General features: G+C 43.5%; 1 protein-coding gene across 1 annotated transcript in view; it reads right to left on the reverse strand.

Annotated features, from left to right (window-relative positions):
• Positions 1-24,416, reverse strand: part of SH3RF3 (SH3 domain containing ring finger 3) — a 299,077-nt gene that overhangs the window by 108,886 nt on the left and 165,775 nt on the right. The window contains exons 3-4 of the mRNA XM_080377400.1: positions 9,396-9,671; positions 2,224-2,319 (exon numbers count right to left, since the gene is read on the reverse strand). Of these exons, the coding sequence (XP_080233526.1) occupies positions 2,224-2,319; positions 9,396-9,671 (372 nt within the window). The remainder of the gene's footprint in view (positions 1-2,223; positions 2,320-9,395; positions 9,672-24,416) is intronic.

Raw genomic sequence — 24,416 nt, forward strand, 5'->3', positions numbered from 1 at the left:
GCTACTGTGAGAGTTAAGCTTTCCTTATTCTGCATATTTTGCCAAGATTTTGAAAACCTCTTAATGGACTCGGACAGACTCAAGGAGTGGTTTTAGATTCAAGTACTACTTGTTTAATGGATTTATTTTATAAACATTGGCATTGCCATTTTCAAAACTTCTCTGGGATTTGGCCTGCTGATTCCTCTTAATTTTTAATGTAATGTAACATCTGAAGCTGGCAACAGCAACATAATTGTACAACTCCACGAGTTGCATTAGCTCATCTCGTACTCAGAGCAAGGCCTCCATCCACCAGGACGTGGGTGAAATAGGTGGCTGATGTTTCTGTCTGGAGAATCATTTCCCTTTGGCTTTACAAACCATGGCACAAATAGTATGCCCATGTCACCCAAGTATCTCATTTGAAACGGCCTTTCAAGCCTCCTGATTTCAAATTTATACAGCTAAAATATATGCGTGCACATATACATATATAAATATATGCATAAGTGTATACAGTTATATTTATTTTATATATGAGTGTGTCTGTATGAATGTATAAGCACACACACATTCCTGCTTGCTTTCTTCTCCCCTGGTGCTGGCTACCTGGCTGATTGCATCTCTTTAGAAACTTCCAGCACCGCTGATCTGACCCTTCACAGTGCTACCTCCTGCTCCTCTATGGCCACCCAGGACGCACTGGTGCTTGGAGAACTTTAGTGAGGCACCATTGCACGTGTTCCCAACAGGCTGTTCTTCTGAGGCTTCCAGCCCTTTACCCTCTGAGATCAGTAATGAGGGAGAACATACCTAGGGGTGGGAGAGGCATCGGGATGTTATACAGTGCAATAAATAAGCACTTAAAGAGTCTGCAGGCAAAACTAGAGCTGGGGAAAGGTGGTGGGGTGCAACGGTGGCTGTGCAGAGCTCCCCAGTTCACTCATTCTGCAGCAAAGTTCAGGACAGCAACATCGCACTCCCCCAGGACAAGAAAGAGAAGGGAAAAGGGATGAAATCTGGGAGAAATCCAGCTTTCTCATTTAATCACAACAAACTGAAAGTGTGTTACACATTCAGAATAGGAGAAAACTAGTCATTAACTTATGCAAGGCAGCTGGCTTCCCAATAATGGCTCCTACACATTCTGGTTTTAATATTATTTTTCTTGTCAACTGTGGGAATGCAATGTATATTAATGACGGTTTATTCCAAATTGGTCATTGTTGGAGTTAATAATTAGGTAGTCAGGCACTAATTATCTCTATTTTGTCTCCAATCATTAACTAAGAAATCTGGAGGAGTAATCTTGGAGGCAGGCGTCAGAGCCAGCCAGAGTAGGGTGGGTTCTGCTGTGGGCACAGGAGTTGCTTCACTCCAGAACGCAGCACAGCCGATGCCTGGGAGCAGAGTCAGGGTGATACTGCTCCGAGCACTGGGTGCAGAGTGGCAGCACCTTGACATATGTGTGTCGTGCCCATCCATTCTTTGCACCCCTGGGTTCACCCATGAAGAGGAAAGCTCCTGGAAGGCACTGCCTGGCACCTGGACAATAGAGCTACTCCAGTGGGGCCACCATGTGCCACCACTGCTGGCTGCAGCTCTTCTCCTGAGCAGCATCCAGCTGGATGGGCACCAGCAGAAGAGTGTGCAGCAGTGGGAAGAAGTGGCACAACAAGTCTGCTTGAAGGACATGAAGTCTCAGCATTTACTCTGAAATAAGCCTCCTGTGGAAATGACCACAGGAAAGTGCTCAGGACAAAGATGCGTCTGGCACAGAGGGAAGGTGAGACCTTGGGCACACAGATGGAGCTGCCTGAGTGCCTGCTGGGGCAGGGGACACACACAGCACCCCTCCAAAGGGCTGTGCTTTCAGGGCACAGCTGAGTGTACACTGCTGCTCCCCAGCAGCACCCACTTGTCCTCAGATGTGTGCAAGACACCTTGACTGCAATCATCCTCCCCTATTTTCCCAACGTACTGGGGAGATTACACCAGAAACACTGCATGGGAAACCTTCAACAGTAGTATAGGGCATACATTTTGCTGGCCACTTAAATGGAATCCAGTGTATTTTCACAATGCCTTAAGGGAGAGCAACCAAAAATTTCCATTTTCAGTTATTCTGTTATGTTTTTTCCTTCTCATTTAAGAATTTTCAAGTTTATCTTACCCTTGTGGGCCCAAAAAACTCTACAAGATGTCAAGACCAGCACCCATCACCATCTGTTATGAACTTACCTCAACATAGAGGATAGGGAAAATGCCAATCTTGTCACCCAGCATTCCTTCTGCCCAGTTGTCATCTACCCTCCTGATGACTGTCAAAATTTCATCCTAAGATCAGATACACAAAACACATAATCAGATTTTTCCAGTAGAAAGATGCCAGTTTTTAGTTACCCACATGACAGCTTACAGAGAGAGTACACAGAGAAGGCCATAAGCCAGGTAAAAATGTTCCCTGAATCCTGGGCCAGCAGCATCCCTGGCCCAGCATGCCACCCCAGGCATCCCACCCAAAGTGCGCTGAAGCACCCTGCAGACTGGTGCAGTTCATGCTGGCTGCCACCAGCTCCAAGGGCCTGGGCCCAGCAGGTGGGAATAGGCAACTCCTGGCTTCATTACAGGGACAGGGAGAACATTTGACCCAGGAGGTCATCTCTAACCCAAAGGCAAAACCTCTCCAGCATGAAGCTGTCCCTGTGCATCCAAGAGCCCACTGCAGCACTTGGCTTCTCCGGAGAATGATTCAAAAGGAAGCACCAGTAGAGCATTGGCAGTCCTGGAAACACTTCCAGCAAGAAGTATTAGGTATAGCACGAAGTGCTCAGCAACTAGCCTACACTGCTGATCCATTGAATGTCAAGTTTTCCTTTTTAAAAAAAATAATAGGAGGTAAAAGAGCAAAGCAGGTAAAAAGCCGAGGATAACATAATAAAAAACAAGTTGCGTGCAGATGTTGGGTCAGCTTCAGTTTAGGTACAAGTTTGTTTTCTAAAACCAATGGCATCTTAATATTATATTTAATCTAAGGGATCTTACAAAAAATTCAGCTAATGATGAACTTTTCTGTGATTATAAAATAGAAGGCCAAGCAAAGTGCAAACAAGATTCATACTGCTCAAAGTTTCTCAAAATTTAACTCTCTAGAATTAAAACCTAGAGCATACCAGTCATTACAAAAGCTCAGGTGACTAGAACCAGACTCTGAGTTTTCCCAGTTTGAGATGCTCGACTTGTCAATGGATTTCTGCTACCACATCTGTCATACTAAACCCAGCCTTAAGCCAGCACTGCTCGCTACAAAGGCTGCGGAAAGCAGCCCTCTCTGCAGGGCATTGCCTGGATGCTCACATCTCCTACAGCCAGAGGAACAGAGTGGGCTGACAGAAGCTGTGAGGCGAAGTTTGATGAGATGCTACTCATTCTCTCATGGCATCTAATCTTCCTCCATGCCTGTGCAAAAATTTCTAAAAAAGAGGAAAACATCTTCCTCCAGAAAGCTAAGACAGAGTTCCCTGCCATTCCCACTTTCTTTCCACCACTCACTCTAGGAAAACAGGAGCTACATATTGTCTATCACCCTCCATGTAACAACCTATCCATGTTTACTGGTCAGTTGAGGGGAGCTGTTTTTTTGCAGATACTTCTCACATAAAAAAAACCCCACAAATTCCTGATGCAGGATGTTCAGACCATGGATTTACGCCGGTAGAAAATGATGAGATCAGGGATGTGATGTGATGTACTTTGCAGTTTTTGAACATGTGCATTTTGAAAACGTGCACTTTGAAATAGTTTAAATGGTTCTTTTGAATTATTCATCTGAATGATCCATTAGGGGAAAGCTTAGAGAAACAGCCATAGACTGAATCCTTCAGCTATTTATTACAGCTGGAAGGATGCAAAAAGAATTTGTGCATTTAATTTCCTGAAGAAACAGATAGCATTCCCTTCCAAAGCCCTCTCTGTACAGACCATTTTTGATCTGTGTAAAGAGCTGACAGTAATACACCTCTGCAAAGTTTCCACATACTCTTACAAAAGACCGATTATCATAAATTTAGAATCTAGGTAAAGGGGGTAAATGAGGAAAAAGACTGCATTGCTTCAAGAACCTGCTATGAGTGTCCCTACTTTCTATATTTGTTCAGCTATTTTCTTAAAAAAACCCAAAATGTGATGGGTCTACACTTTCACTGTATGTTTATGTATACATATATAATCTTATGTATGTGCATACATATGCATACACATCTATAAATGTATATGTATATTTGCATATTTATACACACATAAGATAAGAAACTAAGAAAAAACTTTTAAACTGTAAAATCCTAGAAGCACTCAACTGGATTTTGTTAGAGGCACCCCACAATCCCATCCCTGGAGAAGGCTGGACAGACACCTGGCAGGAAAAGTTTATTCTGCATTGATCCTACTTGAAAATGGGGCAGGGAACAGGTGACCTTTGAGGATCCCTTCCAACTTTACCTTCCAGACCTACGAAACCTGGAAGCATTTCTATACACCAGTCTTAGTTCGGGTCTGCCAAATCTGGCTGCTGAATGTGGTCATATATGAGAAAATCAGGTAGCTGAACATCCTGAGATATGCTGACTTTCAAAATGTGTATCTTTGTGGGAGAGCAAAGTGCAAATCCTTAAGAATGCTCTCCATTACAGAATGTGTTTTAAGAAGGGTGTTGAAAATCTCCAGGAATTACAGCAAATCCCAAAACATCTTTACAAATTCTTTATTAATAGAAAGTTGCTTTGAATTCTCAGCCTGCGACATCATTCTACACCCTGGGCTGGTGAAAGCTTCAACATGAACTATTTTAGTACCTTAAATCAGTTGGATAGCCGTGCTACTTATAAATTCCTAGAAAGGTTCCCAAAAGGATCATGAATAGTAAAGAGCCACAGATCTCTTGGCATACCACTTCAACTTTCTGAACTTCACTATTTCACATGTACTAAATTGATTTCCAGGCAGCATAAAGGAATCCAAGCCTCAAATCTCATTTCAAAAGCCAATGGTATCCACTGTAGTTTGACAAAGATACTTTCGTGCTCTTTTTATGCCTGTTGCTAAAGTCTCTAATTATTTGCTCTCTCCTACTTTCTCAAGTCTCTCTCTATTCATCAGGAGCGGGCAGCCTTGCAACAGGCACATGGGACCTGCAGTTCCAGTTTATAACCATTATCAGAAAGCAAGTCAAAGATAAATCACTTAAAAAGCAATCTGATTGATGGAGAAATGAGCCCTTTCTCTGAGAAAACAGCACAAAATTGTGTCCAATAACAGTCATGATTCACAGCCTGATTTTTACTCAAGTCATTAATGGCCATTAATGAAGCAATACAAAGCCGATGTGCCTGCTATTCTGCAGAGATAACAACTCCATCTACGGCACCAGTGAAATCTCAGTGATGGCAGGATGGCACCGTGTGGTGCTTGGTGTGCCCAACACTTGCCAGCTGGCACAAGAATCCCAGTTGCCAGCTAACACTGGGATGGTCCCTCTGTGAACAGCAAATGCTACTGGAATTGAGTGTTAAGGGGCTGGGATGCCACTCCACAGTCAGGAACCAGTATTGGATGTGATGGCTCCAAGACTGGCACAACCACAACCCATCACTGTGGGCTGGGAACAAAAGTACTGGAAAATGAAGGAAATAGTTGGTGTTATTAAAAATGTAATGAGCAATAAAGCATGCAAACAGTTAATGATACCTTGACAGGTTTGAGACTCACCTACCACTGGGACTCAGCCTTCAAAGGGCCATGTGAACTCATGCATGCAAAGGGTGACCAAACACCAAAAAAACCCTGTGGGCTGAATTTGGACTCAGTCTAAGGCTGGAGTAACTACACAAACAGGCAACAGTGCAATTACTTCAGATTTGCACTGCTACAGCTGAGAGCAGAGTCCTCATGCATATGGTTTGTACTAGAGGGTGCATAGTCCGAAGAAGGATGGATTATTTTTTAAAAACAGATGCAGCAGCAGCCCAGGCTCATACTGTGGTACCATGTAAGGAGACATTAGAAAGCTGAGTTAAATGAGTATGCAATGAAACTCTGTAGGTCACAGGCTGATTGCAACCACAATAGTGAACATCAGGAGTAACACTTCTCAAGCTACTGGAGTTAAACTGGTGCAAAGCTTTCACAAGACTGGAACCAATTGTTACAGAGATTAAAATAATTGCTAACTGCCTAGTTTGGCTGACTGCTGTCAAACATTGAGGGAAAATATGTTAAGTCACACATCTGGGATGTTTCGTCTTGTAGCCACTGCAGTGGAGAAAGCAGTGGCAGGACCCTGTGCCTGTACATATGGTTTATTTGGGAGGAGGAGTTAGGGGGAACAGTCCACATGTAAGAGAATGACAAATGTGAGCTTTGTTTGTTGCACTGGATACTCAAGACAGAGGTTTCTCTATCCCTCCCGGTTTTATACCTGCACATAAAAAATTATTATATTTCATTTATCTTTGACCTTTTATCTGGACAGTTTTGCATCTACAGGAGATGAAGATCTCTGCAGCACTGCTCATGAAGAACAGTGCAAAGCAGACTTCATTTCCTTGCAACCCACCTCTGGAACAAAACCGACATTTTAATTTTGAAAAAAACAACTCCCCCCCCCAAAAAAAAAACCAACAACAAAAACCAAACCAACTCAGAACACCAACCCACAACACCCCCCCCCAACAAAACAAAACACCCAAAACCCACCAAAAACCAACTAGTAAGAGGAAACCCCAAACATCCTTCGTTTTCTTTTCCTGCACCAAGAGATATTCTGACTGCATCATAACAAAGGGGATGGGAAAAGCAAAGTCCAGCAAAAGAGCAACAAAAATAGTAATACAGAAGATCCCTATGTTTGAGTTCCCTTCTTGCAGTTTCTCTTCAGAGGAAAACTCTTCTTTATTACATGTTTATAAATAAAAACTGATAGCAAGTGTCTGGTAGCTTTAAATGAGTTGCGGGACACAAATAGATTATACTAGTTTGTATAAACGGTATACCAATGCAATCCCTCTACCTGAAAGAAGAACAAATAGCATAAATGAAATTGACATCAGGTCCAGCATCTTCATATGCAAACTAAGACATTCAAATGATGAATATTGCTCCTAGTGACAAATCACATTTACACCAATGCAGTCAGTGCTCATAGCTCTGTGCAGAGGAACTGACTGCATCAGCAGATGATCTAAAATCTGGGCTAAACAGGAACCTTCATCAGTGCAGGTGACAGCTAAAATTAGCATTGAGAAAACTGATGAAAACATGATGGTAAAGTCCCAAGATGAAAAATAGATTATTCACTGTCAGGGAGAACAATAGGCAAGACATAAAAACAGTTACAAAGTGACAGTGCGTGTAGTGGAAGGAGCTAAAGAAGAAAATAGCAGTAGAAGAGAAAACAACCCCCCTTGGGAAACACAGTCATCAGGGATAAAAGGATGCAGACAGTAACACAACGGGTGAAAAAAAAGGAAAATTAAGGGATTGAGAGTAGAGCTATATAGCAGAAAGAAATGCTTCATGTGAGAATGACACTGGACACCTGAGAAAATGAGAACTATCAGTATACAAATACAGTAATTGTAAAGGATGTATACTAATATACAGCACCAAATATATCAAATACAAAAGTGTCTAGGAAAGGACCTGCTCTAACAAAAAAGACCACAACTGCCTGCCATATCTATTAAGTTTCTTAGATTGAGCAAGCAATGAATACTTTTAAGTGGACAAGAAAGATTGCTTCTCAGAGAAGTCACTGTTGTACCTCTGGAGAAGCAGTGAGGAAAACAACAAGCCAGCAAACATATATTTACTGATAGGATCTCAAAGGTAACTTCTGGCTAATTTTCTGTTAGTGCACGGCTGCTGCTTCTCACTAAGCAGCCCACTTTCTTGCAGAGATTCACAGCTCCAGGGAGGCTGGGTAGTCGCAGGGTTTGCAGTGTTTGCAATCAAACACTTCAGTTGCTATGGGCAAAAGTGCTTACAAATCTTTTGTTAAATAAATATGAGAAAGTATACATTCTAGGAAATTGTGTTCTGCTGAGAAATGTTGCAAGAGTAAAAAATATGTTATATTCAGTGAGAAAATTATATGCTGCAAATAATTCATTCAGCTATAATAAGTAGCCTCAAAAGAGGAGGTCAGTAAAATCCTGGTGAAGGATATTTTTATCATCTATTTCATATTCATTCCAGCATAACTGTTATTACTTTATGTGATACTATAACAACCACAGACAGCTGAAATAAAACAGAAAACGACAATGAACAGGTTCTCCACGGCATTCAGTGCCATAAATTAACACTGGGGGATATGCTTTATTTTACTGCAGGTTTCTTGATATCTATGAAGTCCATCTAAGGTCAACACAAATTGCTTGGGATGGGAGGGGGAGACAGAAAGCAGGTGGGGAGGTTGGGGAGAAAAGGGAAACATGACATTTTAAATCCAAAGGAAATTACAATATCTGTTTTCTCTCATTTCAAGTGGAATTTATTAAATATTTTGGTTTTAAAAAAACAAAGACTTTTAAAAATGTCTACTTTTTAATGTCTTCATGTTCTTAATGTAGGAAATACTGTGATATATGATGATAGTGTATTTCAACAGCTAATTGGTATGATGCAATATACATTTTGAAGCTGAATAGCATTTTAAAATGCTGGAACATCTGATTTAATAAGGAACGTTAAAAGACACATTTCCATTAGATTTCTTCTGAAATTGAGTCGTTCTTGCAGAACATTTCAATGCAGATGAAATGTATGCTTTTTAGATAGAAAAATGTTCTCAGAAATGTGCAGCCAGTTCTAATTGTTGATTTTCACTGGCTTTCTACCAACCTTGCTCTACATAGCATGAGCTATCTCACTGGCTTCCCCTTTAGACAAAATGGGAGCAATTTCCCAATGATGCTAACACGGGGCTTGCCCTGAGGGGAGGCTTTAGGCCCACCCAGTCCTGCAGCACGGCTGGTACATGGGACATTGCTGGGCCACCAAGCAGGCTCTGCCTCTACAGGAAGAAGGATTTACAAGTTGGGAGAAGTCAATGTCCTTCAGCAGATTACATGATGGGATGTCCTGCTTAATAAAGGAAACTCAGCCCCATCAGCCTGTCCCCACTAGGCTGCCTGAGCTCAAGGAATTTCATTTTCTTATACAAGAAATCAGCTGAAAGAAACAAATGGAGGGGAGGGGGTCCCTAGGCAGAGCTGCCAGGGAGGCCAGGCAGATGTCCCACTGGTCACTGCACCACTGTGCTCCAGACTTGGCTGCCGCCACCCCACGTGCGCCATCAGTTCCTACAGAGGCAGCTTTCTAAACTCTTTTTTTAAAAAAAAACACTATTCCCCTACCTTGGTGAAGGTCAGGCAATCCTTGTCTTGATCTTTATCCTTTATTTCAAAGTCATAAAGTGCTTTGCCCTGAGGTGGAGCTTGTGGGAGGGGCTTAATACACTGGATGTAGCTGGCGGGGAAGAAGCCATGGTTCCCATTGAGCTCCCCATGGTACCAGTTCTCATCCACCTTCCGCCGCAGTATGATGATGTCCCCCTTGTTAAACTTGAGGTCACCGGGCTCTTTTCCTTCATACGCATAGAGGGCTTTGCCATAGGGAAGCTGAGAAACACTCTGGGGAAACAAAATATGCAACATCTTTAAGCAAACGCAAACAAACCAGCACTGATTTCCTTCTTAAAGTCACTTTCAGCTAGAAGCAAACCGATAATCCATGACCAAATTACCCCAATCACTGCAGCTGACTGCTACATAACACTACACCCTGGATCTCACAGGGAAACTAGGATGTGTGTGATGGTAAGACTGAGAAGGTAAGCCTATTATATCAGAGCAGGCACTGCAGTTCTCTTGAAGCTCAGTTGAAACCTGTGATACCTCTTACACCATCAAGCAGCATCTGTTACTTTGCAAAATATACTATGTAAGCAGGACTACGTGTTTAAACAAGTAAAACCTGACATGTCTAAAGGTAAAATATTAGATATTTTGACCTTCAGGGGTTGCTTTGGTTTCAGAGGCTCAGAAGATAAACAAAATAAAACAAGCCTGAAGATTCACATGGTTCTAAAAGTTGGCAAGTTGAAAATTTTTCATTGTGTTTGTTTGAATAACGCCAAACAATTTTGAGTTTGAAGCTTTTAGTTTAGCTTTTGATTCTGTAACCAAATACTGTTACTTCTTTCAAAATCCCCAAGTCTCACGCTCCTCACTGAGGGCTACTGTAAACAGTTATAATATTCTTTGTTGCTTCTGAATTAACGTCCCTGTGGAAAAGCAGAATTGGCAGAATGTCTCAAATCTTTCTTTTAGAACTAGAAAGAGCTCTGAGGCTTTTCACTCTCATTAAAAGAAACAAACTTAAAAAACAATATCACAGTACAAGAGCAAAGAAGCCTAAGAAGTTAATAGTTTGGTATGATAGAAAAGAAATTTATTTGATGGAAACTACTTGATTGTGAAGAATTTTTCCTAGAGCTCACTTTGGCTTGGTGCAAGATTATCTCCCCCAGGCTGCAACTGCATGGACAACTTTTTGGTATCGGTTTATGCAGCCCTTGCCCTCCTTGCATACTTGCTCCCCTTCTTGCTGAATCCCACAGAGCAGGGGGTAATTGTGTTGGGCACAGCTGCCTGCTGCTTTGGTCCTATAATAGCTCTTTTAACCCATGCTGGGGGACAAAAGGTGTATCATCGTATTATCCCACACCAATTCTTGTTTTATTTAGCTTAAGCTAAGAGTCAGCTTGCAAGCCTCAGCACAAATATGTAGCAGCACATACCACTGGGGATGTTAAAGGGGTCCTGTAAAGTCAACCTTTCATAACAGTCTTTTTTTCAGAGATGTATTTACAAAAATGACACCATTTTCTGTTGTATATATATGCCTACGAGTAGTCTGTTCCCTTCTCTGTATACTGGTTGTCAGTGGGGTGTCCTACAGGGACAATAAAAAAGTAAAGATATGTGTAATAAAACAGCCTGGTATTCCCCCAGGTGTTTCTTATGCCTGTACTTCTGGATGACATTCCTGTGCATAAGAATAGCACTCAGATGCTTTCTGTGGTGATCAGGTGGAGCGGCCCGACGGAAACACTCCGTTTCCCCATGCCAGCCAGAAAACAAGATGCTGGGATGACTTTTTATGGTATTTGTTACAGCAACAAGCAGAGGCATTTTTTTGATCCCAATGGGTGCATTAAATGGACCTGCTCTGGTAGGGCAGGTTTTATGCTCCTATACCTGCATCTTTTGGCAGGTGGAGAAGCACCAGCTCGTCATCTGCGCTGCCTGCCAGTGCTGGCTCCTCCGGCTGCTTCTGCGTGCCAGATGGTGACTGCGGCAGGCAGATACCATGCTGTTCAAAAAGTAAGTTTTTTGAGTGCACCTTCACACACGGGCATTAACTTACTCGTTTTATTAGGAAGGGCTTTAGTAACTGTGCAGGTCTTGAAAAGCATGTGCAACAGATCTTGCCTACACAGTGAGGGAAGCAGTCAAACAGGCACAGCTCCACAGAGCACTATCCGTGGTGTCTGGATGGGGATTTAATTTCATTCAGATGTTTCCCCAGCCCTTGGTTTTCTCATTACCAGCTTACAGTTTTTCTTTTTCCTCTGTATTCTTTTGAATTTTGCTGTATGTGAATGAAGGTATCCAGTTAAAGACCAGTATTTTGGAAGCACATAGCATAACAAAAAAAAAAAAAAAAGAAGAAAAAAGGATAAAACCAGAAAAGAAAATCAACAGCCAGCTAAGAAAGCATATACCAAACTGTCTCTGCCAAATCAGTGGCAGCATCCAACTGATATTTTTCTTTCTGCTATTTCCCTTGACACTAAAGCTTTGCCCCCACTTCCCAGCATTTTACAGATTAAGCATATAATACCATCAAACTCCTTAAGTAAGGCATAGATTGCATTACCTATTTGAAATTAGGAAAAAAATATTAAGCTGAAAGACTATGGAACCTTGTAGTAATTTAGAAATAAAAGATTCATTACTTTAACTCATGCTAGGAGGAGACAATTTATCAAACACAAAGTAAGACTTCTGCCAGGTGTGCACTGAACCACTGCTGATCCAGGCACACACCTGGCAAGCACTCTCTGTATCACTTACCCTAGATGAGGCCTGACTATTCCCAAGATCTTTGTAGCAATTCAAGGTCAGATCACTTTACTTTTTAACCACTTTCTCTTCCCAAGCTTCATTTTAACATGTAAAAAGTCAACAGCCCCCAGAGCTACAGAAAAAGAAACTGGATTTTATTCAGTCTCACACATCATCAGTGAAATTCTTACGCAACACATGCTGGGCTTTTATTGCTAATTAATTGAGCTGGCTGGAAGATGATTCAGGTGCCTGTTTATACCTTCACCTGATGAAAATGCAAACTTCTCAGCAAAACAAATTGCAAGAGAAAAATTTTCATTTGAAATCTGGCATTGTTTTATTTGGAGACCCTAACGTGGCACCCCAGGGAATCTGCAGTTTAGGTGCTTGTGTTCCTGTTCTCTTTTGTGGGCTTAATTATGGACCACATCATCTGGGGACTGTCCTGCACAGAGAAGATCTACATATTAGGTACTTAAACTACCACTGCCAGTGGGAAGGTGCTTCCAGAATAAAATGTTTCAATTATCAGATACAGCTTTTCTAATTCTGAGCCACGGCTTTTCAACCGAAAAATCTGTAGAGGTACTTTTTAAAATGAACATGTTGTTGGAAAAGTCAGCCTTCTACGGAAAAAATGCTGTGATTTAAACATTTCCCAGCCTTTCTGTAAGGCCAGAAGTACCCATTTTGATTTAAGCATGCCAGGTAAATCTTGCATTTACTGTAGCCCAGGCAGAGGTAAAAAAATAACATGAGTCCTCCAACCCTTTTCAAATAAAGCTGCTTTTCCTGTTCTAAAGCTGTCTCCAATCGACCAAACAGAGAAATTCACTATCACAATTACCCCCCAAACCCCAGCATAAATTCTTGAAGCTCCCTTGCTGATATTTTCTGGCCAAAAGGTCCAGCTTCAGTGGACTTTCAGTGGTCAGATTATATTAATGAATCCTGGTCCCTAAGCAGCAGATTAAGTTTCTCATTATTGTTCCTACTTTTGGTTCATCCAAAAGTGAGAAGCAAATCAGATTCAAAAAGCTCCTCTTAACTACACCTGAAAGGAGGGAGCATTAAGCATATTCCAGAAGTAGAAGAAAAATGATCACTGCTGCTGTTTGCTAGTTATAATGTCACTCCCCCGCAACAGTTAGGTGATTCTTAGAAATTTTCCTATATCCTATGATTATTTCCCTCTTTGCCAAATCCTTGTGCAATACAATTCTGGCCTAATCACCCCTCTTTTCTTCACATGACTTCCCCAATTCAAAGGGAAGGGGATCAGCCAGGAGCAATCTCCAGGTCACATGCAAACACCCCAAGTCTTGCCGGGCAGCATGACCTTCACATTTTCTGTTAAAAATCTCTGCCCCATGCTCTTTCCTATTTCCCCTCAGCTCTTTTCTTCCACACAATGGCATTTCAGTCAGACATCATCTTCAGCATGCCCAGGTGGTCCTTCTTACAAAATCTTCTAATCTAAAACAGGCTGCAAAGTGTCATCTGAGGAATCCGACTGAAGAAAACCAGAGGCTGGCAAAGGTTTTGGTGGCGGGCAGTGATAAGCACATAGAGATGTTCCTCCAGCAACTGCAGGCATGCTTACAACTTTCTTTGGCTCCCTGCTTCAGCAGAACAAACCTTCCTTACCCCTCCTCTGCTGCTCCTGCGCCTGGGCACCACAGCAGCAACAGCTGGTGGACACCACTGAGATAGCTCAGTACTCCCTCACCATCCACTTCATCCCCTGCCCCTCAGCCAAAGCACTTTCTCAGCTCTGGGGCCCCATCCTGGGGTCTTCTGCAACGCTATGTCCTGGGAGTCTCCTTTTCCCAGCCTGGGCCCATCGTGATGCTCCTCTCCCCACGGCACCCGGCTCACGATGGCCACACCTGCATCCAGAGTCTGACACAGGGGCAGCCTGGCTGCCCTGCAGGGGACCCAGCAGAGACCCCACTACCTCCCTTCAAGTCAGCTCTTGACCTGTGCTCCTGCTCTGAGGGGCTCCTGCCGTCACCCCCCTCCCCAGCTGCCATAAAATTTGGCCAGGCACAATGAAGGCAGCTGCAAAATTAAATGGCCTCCACATCTGACTGTATCAAGAAATCGATTTGCCCTGTTGATTTATTGTTAGGTTAACTGGAATTTGGCTATGATGTGTATTAAATTTCAACACTTTGTGTGGGTGTGTATAGAAATAAAGAATGTAAGAAAGGAAGGAAGGAAGGGATGAAGTCACAGTCAATGGCAATGGCCAGTTTCTTTTTCCTGCCAGTAAATGCATGCTGGCACAATGCTGAATACTGCCAAAGGTTTCTTTTCTGTTTCAACAATCAATACTGACGTAAAAGCCTGAAGCGTTAATATGCTGAAACCCCCCCTTGCAGAAGACTCAATGATATGTTGGCAACTCAATCATTCTGCATTTGTGTTTCAGCAGTGTCAAATGGTAGCAGTTAAGCAGAAACCTGCTGGCAAATTGACAAACAGCCGCCATGAAGCAATTAAGTGGCAATGCTGGAAAATATTTCATTACGTATCCCAAAGAGCATAAGGAGGGGAAAAAAAACCAAATATGCTTTGTTTTCAATAAATTCTCCCAGTAGAAAGCTTTTTATAGTGTGAGCTGCACAGGTAGAGTAGGTCTTAATTTTTCAAAAGTGATGGAAAAGAGACATAGGCTCGAATATGCTCAAAAGCAGCACAGGCTTCAACATGGGTCAAAGCTTGCCAGCTTCTGCATGCGGTACTTGATGAAGGAGGTCACTACTTAGAAAGAAGTCTGATGCTTGCCAGAAGTACAGTGCAGGTGCCTGCACAAAACATTCTTTTCCTACTTTATATTATTTAGGAAAGGAGAATAAAAGCCTCCCCATGCTTTTTGAGAGAGCAAAGAGCCTGGATGTCTAAGATGAATGTGCCTTCAGCTTCTGTGTCTGTGCATAACCAGGGAGAGCATACACTGAAGCAGCATCAAAGCTCCACATGCAAAATCGTCAGAGAGGCTGGCCAGATTTTCTGGCTCACAAATACATGGAAGGAAAGTCCAAGACCACTCCTTGACATCAATATATTGGATTATATAAGAAATCAAAACTAAAATACACAGAGGCAAGGCCTCCAGCTACCAAGCCCAGATAGAAATGCTATGATCCAATCCTTCTCTCAAACCAAGTTTGTGTTCAGATTCCTGGAACCCAAGAAACCTCTTGAGGCTTCTGCTACATCTCCTCTCAGCAACAGCAGAGCAGAAGATTGCTTTCCTGCCATGTGAAAGCCAAGTTAATACTGAAAGGTAATTTCCCTCCCCCAAGCTCTTGCCTTGTGCTGCTCAAGCTGTGCAAAGAAGGGAAACTCAGCCTCTTTGTTTCAAGGGCTTCCTCTGTGCATGGGGATCCCCCACAAGAGACAGGTCTGATGCCGCCTGTCCCGTGGGGCAGCAGCCTCACCTGACCCCTGTTTTCAGAGAGATGAAGGGATGAAGAGATTAAAGAATTGGGGAAATGTAAAAGGCAGATGAGTGTTTTAATTCCTCCTTCCTTCTGGTTCATAGGTCTTGTTCGTAGTCAGAACCAGAGGTGAAGCAGGAATGGATGAAACCAAACAGTCTCAGAACATGCTGCTGGAACAGCCTGATAAAAGCACTACTAGGGACAGGATTTTTTTTTTTTTTGGACTGTACTGAAGTAATTTTAGCAAAACATACTGGCATGTTGCTTGTTGCAGTTCTTCAAATTTCTCAAACACCTCCATATCCCCCATCCTCCAAATATCGGAAGAGTCTGTTCCTCTGAATGAATGAATACACATTTATCTCTTTCATGAAGTACTATCAAGTGTAAACACCCAAAGCAAATCAAATGTTGATAAAGAAGAAAAGGCACAGAAAGGAAAAAGTAATGAAAAGCATGCGCATCTCAGTGGTAAACTATAATTAAACACAAACTATTACTATGGAGCATAAATAATAATTAAAACACATATTGTTAATTTTTTGCTTCATTACTCTGAAGCATCACACATTACTCTGCATCTCCCAGCCTATGCAAGCAAAAATTTGGAGGTGACACATGGGACTGCATTTACATCTTCCAGCTAGTAGGCAGCTCCCCACGAGCAGGCTCGGCGACACTTCAGCATATGGTTTCCTGCCATCCATAACAGCTTTGCAGAAATCGCAGCAGCTGTGCTGGAGAGGACAGGGGTTGCATGGTGGGGCATCCATCAGCAGGGCTACTGCGGGGGAGATGGGCTGTTCCCTTTTACTAGCACCCAGATCTTGGCACCGAAAGCACCCATTCAAATCAGCTGAGAGCGACTTCAATCACAAGCATGAAATGCCTGCTTGGATCCATTTGGGATGGCAAAGCGGAAGGCAGTCTGGCGTACAGAGCAGTCAGTAATAAACACAAGAAGCGACTCAGTCGTGGTGGCAATGACACAGCCATGTCCGCTGGGCTTGGTAAGGGCCACAGCGCAGGGGCTGTGCGCTGCCCCCTCGCTCCTCACCGTCCAACCTGCTACAGGCACGTTCTGTTTAACATCTGTCAAGAGCAACACATGTCACTTAAATCAATAGCGGTGCTTAAAACACGTTTCTTCTTAGTCAGCCCTAGGAAGCAAGAGAGAGCACTCGTACATGCTGAAGAAACAAGGGGCTGCGGCCAACTTTAGCCAGTGCAGTTATAACAAATGTATACCACCGTAAGATCTCTGACCTGCAGAGTTTTTAGCAGCTTCTGTCCTCAAGAGGAACTTTCAGGATGACAGATCACAAATCACCATTATATCTCACAGCAAAAACTCTTAAAAAGTGGTTTGTCTTCCATGTAAGATGGTTTGTCTTACGTACAGCCATTGAGAAGCACTGTCACCCCCGGGTCACCTGGCCTGACAGATCATGATGGTGACACTGCAGCATTTGCTTTCACAGAAAGCTAATTATAGGAAAATGAATCAAAGAAAATCTAATTTCGCATAAAGTAGCAGAGACAAAACCCAGCAATGTGCTATTAGTCAGCCCTGTGTGAACTGTCAGTAAAAGCCTAAAAAATCACAGTTTGCAGGTACAAGCTTTCTGAAATCAACTTTGAGAGTAGGCCGACAACAAAAACAGCACCACGAAGAATGAAAATGGAACATAATCCTTTATATACCCTGGAAAGTGTCATGCTTATTTATAGTGCCATATAAATAGTAATTAATTACAAAAAACCCTCCCGACTTCTGAACTAAAGCTCTACTGTTTTATTTAACTTGGGACTTGGACATAATGGTTAGGCCCTGATCCTGCTGCTGCTGTGGAAGGCTGCAGTCCTTGTGACACCCGAGGACACGTGCAGGTGATACACACCTGAGCTGTGCACAGCTCCTACCTGCAGTAAGAGGTGAAATCCTTCTCCAAAACTGTTTTGAAGGTGCTAGGAGGTCTTTGGAACACCTTTATGCCTTCCCAAGAGGTGGTCTTTATACATGGAGAGAAAATGTCCAAACAGCTTAGGAGAGCTCTGCCATTTCCAGAAGTGACTTGTGCAATTAGCATGAAGATACACGGGAATCACTCAGCAAATGAAGACAAAATGAAAGTGAGCAGGTACAGCATTGCTGTAGCCTGTCGGCGTTGCTACCCAAGTAATGGGAACAACAATGTTCATCACCCCAGAACAGCAAGGGATGCTGCTAATCTTCTCCAGCAATGAGTGAATGGAGTACAGTCTGCTCTTTAAAGAGAACAGTGTTAGTAACAAGGTTATTTTGTAGTTTATTCAGCAAACAGGCCCAGCTTGCATTTCACTTTATAAGGTCCATCTTTGTACACACCAAGATTAAAGTATGTTTCAAACTTTCCCTTGGCAAATGCAGTTGATGCACACAGCACAACTGAGAAAGAAACAGCAGGCTTTCCACTACACAGCTTTGTCACACAGGCATGTTTGGGATTCTGCACTTTACCAAAATAAGAGCTGTTTTACAGTCTGATAACGCTTCTCTTAGGAAGTTTAAAAACCTGAATGCAAGACTGTCCCATGCTGAGTTCATCCAGTTTCATAATCACAGCTAAAATAGCTTCACACCTTCACATCTTATGTTGCTTCAGCCTGTCACTCATTATCTATCAATATTTACACATTCAAAGATCCCTTTTTCCTAGTAACATGTTGTTTAAAGCGAAGTATTCTCAAACTACATGCATTCCTGTTAAAAAACACGTGATTTTCAGGGTCAGGATGGATTTCTAGCAGTGAATTCACAGCTAGCGCTGCCCAGAGAATCAGTGGGTAACACCAGCCAGCTGTTTAACTGTGTCAGCACAAAGTCCCTCATGTTCTGCAAAACCCAAAAGCTTCCAGACTCTCTGCGCTTTAGTAAGTGCTACTGTCAACACACTTCTGGCATTGTAGGTCAAATTCTGGTTTCAGTTAAACCACTTTAATCCAGTTAATCTTGATGAAGCAGCATGGAAGTATAGAAAATTCCTGCACAATACAGAGTTTTATCTTCCAAGTAATCTTCTCTGAAACAAAGCTGAATGGCTGGCAGCCTCTACCAAGGGAAATATTTAGGGAAGTCTCATGTGCTGGCCAGCCATAGCCTTTAAAAAAGCCTAGGTATGTTCTGAGAATCTGTCTGTCCTTCACCTTTCAGGCAGAAAACAGTTGCTGGATCTTAAGGGCCAAATTTTACCCCTGAAATCCTTCGCAGGGCACCCGGTGAAAGGACCAGGTGCTGCACACAGACATTTCAGAGCAGGAGCTGGTCTACAAAGAGTCCCAAGCAATAGCTGAGAGGACTTCTAACCCAAGTATGCAATGTGGCTTCACGAGAAACCACCAGACAAAATACGCCTCGACTGACTGACTGCCTTGCAAAGGCAAGGGCCACCAAAAACATCCTGAATGAGGGCTTCAGGAGCTGGCAGAAGGTTGACATAGAATAAAGCAAATAATAGAAAAAAGCCCATCTTCTGCTGCAACTTAAATGGGCAATCTCGCTGCAATGTGCTACTTGAACAGTTCAAGGAAGAAAGACGGCAAAGTGGGCTACATGTAGCCTCCCAGAGCCACAAATAAAGACGCGCTATAAAACAAACAGGAGCTCCCTCGAGGCTATGGAGAAACACAAAACAAAACCTTATATTCAAGGCACTGTGGCAGTCATATATTTATAACTTGTGTTCTCCATTCAAACTGTGTCTTAAATCCTTTAAATAAACATGAACTCTCTTGCTGATTACTCCCCAGACAACACCGCTTCGGTCAGGAGCAGGACCTGGTTTTCCCAGCTGCCTGCCAGAACCCAGTCCTTACTTGTTTTTTGGTAAAAGAAACAAGTTAAGTCAGCCTGCTGTGCAATTTTGAGACCCTTATGTTTTTTCAGGCTCTTTCACCTCCACAACAGCAGCATCTACAGCCCTGGAATTTTACACAATTTTTTACGCTGTAGATCACAGCAAGAAAAAAGAACATTTTGGGGAAAATACTGAAAAGTATTGCATAAAAGCCCATAACATGAATCTCTGCTGTAACTGCTTCATTTGATCTTTCCTGGTGGAAGCTGACAAAGCATGGGATAGCTTATATTTTCCAGTGGTGCCTTTGTAGCTCTGCTACACAGCCCGATACCTTTGGTTTGCTTTCCAGCCTTTCCACATCTTTCTTCTTGGCTCCTTGCCTTGTGACTCAACCATTTCCTTAGCAGAAACCCTCTCCCACCTCCACCCCAGAAAGGACTTTATGGTCCAGTCCTGCCACAACTCACCAGAGCTGGGTTTCCTCCTGGCAGACTCCAGGCAGGTCACAGCTCGGAGGTCCCACTCCCAGACCCTGCTTTCCTGGCAGTTTTCCACTGCAATTTTTTTCTCTCTCAGGTGGACTTCAGGGAGGGGAGAGGGGTAAGGAAGGGTCTGGAGATGCGGCTGCCCCAAAAATGGAGCAGGCAGCTGTATTTACCATCTGGCGAAGCTCCCAGAGCTCAACAGAGGGAGCCCCACTCCGGCGAATCTTGCTGGGATTGCTACCAGTGGAGAAGAGACTTCCTTTTACTTTTAAAAACATAAATAAACAAACATCAGGAAAATGTTTTCCACTCTCCCTCACTCCTTTCATGCAAACTTTAACTTAAAGGTTGTGCAAAAGCTTCTCCCATAATTTCAATCACGAAGAACCAAGAAAATCAGTGGCTGAAACAATGCAAGCCACTTTGGCAGTCTCAGCTCACAGGCTTCCAGCACCCAAACAAAAAAACCAGAAAAATTTAAAAATGAAGGAATTTTTAAATTTATCTTTCTAGAGGTGACATAGGCTTGTTCAAGGGCCTTATTAGAATCATTCCTCCATACAGAAACCTGCATCTGCTGAGGAGCTGAGGAGTCTCTGAGGGTGTCAAGTAGAGTATTGCAAGCAAGGTCTGAAGGGTAAAACAGCAATGGTTTTACAGTGGAGCGAGCAGGGCCACTGCCAGGGTTTCCAGGGAGCATGGGAGAGGCAGTAAAAGATAACTGATCATGAAGATCCTCTGATATAAGAATGTGATGAAAAAGAGCCCACTCAAAGAACCTGCCTGTCTAACAGTGACATTGGCAGGGTGGGTCATAAACCGAAATGGGTGAATGGGTGAAGAATGAGAAGACAGCCTTAATTCTTATTTCTGATGAAGGGAAGGATCTGAAATTCCTACTTAAACCCTAACGCTTCTGTAGAAGATAGCGTTTGACTTGATTATACTGATTTTACTGTATGCTTTATAATAAGTAAGTACGGTGCTTAGGAAACATCTCTTTCTGTTGTCTTCCTCACTGCACGTGAGCAGAGAGCAGAGCCCTGCAGTATAGAACTGAAAATATATCCCCTGCTTTCCCCTTGTCCAAAGTTTTCATAAGGCAGCTTTAAAAAACATACTCTGTGAGAACTTTCTGAGATAGTATTAACAGTTTCATAAATACTGTATTACCTGAACTGTGCCTTCCCTGAACTGACAGGGCATTTGATAGATGCACCAATGTGCTGCATACAGTGGAGCTAAGGAACATGTTTCCTCGGTAGCTCAGTTGTAAACTTCAATAGGTGGATAAATTCCCATGTCACTAGAGAATATTTACAACTGAACCTGATTTATCAGCAGCATGCCCTTACCAACAGCCCGCACAAATCCTGTTACACAAAACCGGCTATGGCTCTTTTCTCATAGTTACATGAAAATCGCACGGTTTCTTTTGCACTGGGACAGGCTTTATAGCCAGTGAGATGAAACTGCATTAGGTGATGTTAATGTTGAAATATTCTTGGCTCAAAATGTTAGCCATGAGAAAAGTTAGCTCATCCACATCTGCACTGTGTGAGCAAGTGAGCAACCCCCTCGTCCCTTTGCTGTCGGGGACCTTCTCAAGTGGAAGTACGTCGTGGGTCTCTATGCACATGTTGTCTGAAGGAATGAACATGCTGACCTATTTGTCAGGAATTAAGAGAGATTATTCCCCCCCCCCCCCCCCCCCCCGGTTTGTCATGATTGGTAATATCAAAATATCTGGTATCCATTAAAAATGAAAAATCCATGCTTTTTAAATCACAGTGTTTCAGCTCTGTTTCTGAAAAGTGTCCCTGTGCTCGTTATTTTCCCCAGAACAGGACCTTATTTTTTGGGAACCCTGCCCTTTCCTTGGCGGGAATGCAGGCTCCCTGCCTCCCTGCATCCTGCCTCTGCTTTGTCCTCCCATCCAGGTTCCTTGCCCTGAAATGACTCATTAGCTACAATTTACTGACATGTGCTTTCTACACAAAGACGATTAGGAGTGGCTTTCAAGCCTCAGTCCTGCTGACAGGTGTCCTGGTTTCAGCTGGGATAGAGTTAATTTTCTTCTTAGCAGCTAGAGCAGTGCTGTGTTTCGGATTCTGTATAAGAACAATACTGACAGCACACTGATGTTGTCAGTTGTTGCTGGGTGATGTTTATCCTAAGTCAAGGACTTTTCAGCTTCTCAGGCCCTGCCAGGAAGAGGGCTGGAGAGGCACAGGACATTGGGAGGGGACACAGCTGGGACAGCTGACCCAAATTAGCCAAAGGGATATTCCATACCATAGGGCATCCTGCTGAGGATATATAAACTGGGGGAAGAGGAAGGAAGGGGAAGGGACATTTGGCATTATGGTGTTGGTCTTCCCAAGTCACCATTATGCTTGATGGAGCCCGGCTTTCCTGGAGATGGCTGAACCCCTGCCTGCCCGTGGGAAGTGGTGAATGAATTCCTTGTTTTGCTTTACTTGTGTGCATGGCTTTTGCTTTACCTATTAAACTGTCTTTGTCTCAACTCATGAGTTTTCTCACTTTTACTCTTCCAATCCTCTCCCCCATCCCACTGCTGGGTGGGGTGGGGTGGGGTGGAGTGAGCGAGCGGCTGCCTGCGGCTTAGTCACTGGCTGGGGTTACACCATGACACAGGACAGAGTGGCACCTTCCTGCAGGTTAGCCAGCTGGCTGCCAGAAGGGCTTTAATCAGCTCTGGCTTTGATGAGCACTGGGTGGTCACAGAGGAGGGCTGCCCCATGCCTTCTGTGGCCTCGCTGTACTGAAGAGGCCAAAGAGCATCTTGCACTCTGATGCCACGAGTTCTCATATCCTGTGGTGGGAAAGGTCCTCTCTGCCACCATGCTGGGCTCCCGTTAGGAGCAGTTCAGCTACTCCCCTGACTGGAGCAAACCTCTGTGTGGTTTGATGTTAGGAAGCAACAGCAGTTCCAGCAGACAAGGAAAACATCAAGGAAGATACAAGGCTTCATAATGCAAATCACGCTTTTATGTCATTCTCCTGAATCCCATTTGGTGAGAGGAAAGTTGATTATCTACAGAATATGGGTCAAAGTTATGCCTTAAGGATTTTTCGGTGCTTTGGCTGCTTGCTGACATACTACAAGGCTCCTTGGTGCCTTTTCAGGTTAAAGCTGTCAAAGTGCTGTCCCTGTGCATCTTCATCATCATCATAATACTACTAAAAAAATTCATTTCCTGCACCCACTCCCAGGAGTTTCTCTCATGCTGAATTTAATTGATGCTTCCTCTTGCACTCTGAGGAATGATTACAATGAACGCTACACATGTTTGGAAGCACCTCGGATTTCAAACTGTGCATGGTTTCTAATTAAAGGGGCACACACAGGATGCTTGTGCTACATTTCACTCCTTTCTGTGGCTATTATTACTACATACATTTCAGCGGTAGTCAAAAGAATCTCCTCTACCTCACATAATTGGATCCTGATTTAGACTGGATAATCACCAGTCGTTGATCTGGGTGAAAAATGTCTTTAGGATGGGAAAAAAGATGGCTTGAGATGTAACTAGCCCTCTGGCAGAGACATTGATATTAATGGCCTAAGCATTTGAGTTTCTGGCTGACTTGGGTATGTAGTACCCGACGTTAAGCACTGGTGCTAATGAAATAGAAGAAAAAAACCCACCCACAAACAGCTAGAAAGAAACCAGCATAATCTGCAAGGATGTATATAAGTGATGAAGCAGCACCCTGCTGTCTGGGTGCCCAGGTCTCTGCTACTGCAGTCAGTTCAGTTGTTCTGAGGAACCAGGTGAAGAGCATCAAAGGACTTGTTATGCCCTCAGTCACATCCTGACATATTATTGGCACATTTGACATATTCCTTTATCATCCATAGATGTATTTCCACAGAGCACGGTCAAAGCTGCAGATGTGCTCAACTCCAGAGGTTTTGGGAGCCACAGCCCTGCACGCGCTGTGCCATAGGATATGGCCTTGGTGCTTGCTGACCTGTTGGCGTGGGTCAGACAGGGCACATGGGAGCAGCTTGGCATGCTCAATGCCACTTGCAACCTTCCCTTCCCGCTCTAGTCCAGGTGCAGCCAGAGACAGCTTCATCCGAGGGTGGCTGATGCTCAGAGGTTTTGGAGGAGTAGCAGAGACCTGGGCACCCAGACAGCAGGGTGCTGCTTCATCATGGGTAGGTGAGTCTCAGCACTACCCCTTCGCCACCCACCACCTCCCTCCCAGCTTTCTGGTTGCTGTGTGACTTGGTGGCAAATACTTCATTCCTGGGAAAAACTGCCTGACTTCAGGTACAATTTTTTAAATGTTGCTCAGCTTTAGCTTCAGAAATCTCAGGACCCCAAAAGGCTGGGGGAAGCAACCAGCGCTGAAATCTTGCCCCAGTTAGTTACGCATCTGCATCATCAGCACCTGCATCTAACATCAACAAAGCTGCACAACAAAGCTAATACCCCT

This window comes from Falco punctatus (assembly GCF_963210335.1).
Source record: "Falco punctatus genome assembly, chromosome: 2".
In the NCBI taxonomy this organism is placed as follows: domain Eukaryota; kingdom Metazoa; phylum Chordata; class Aves; order Falconiformes; family Falconidae; genus Falco; species Falco punctatus.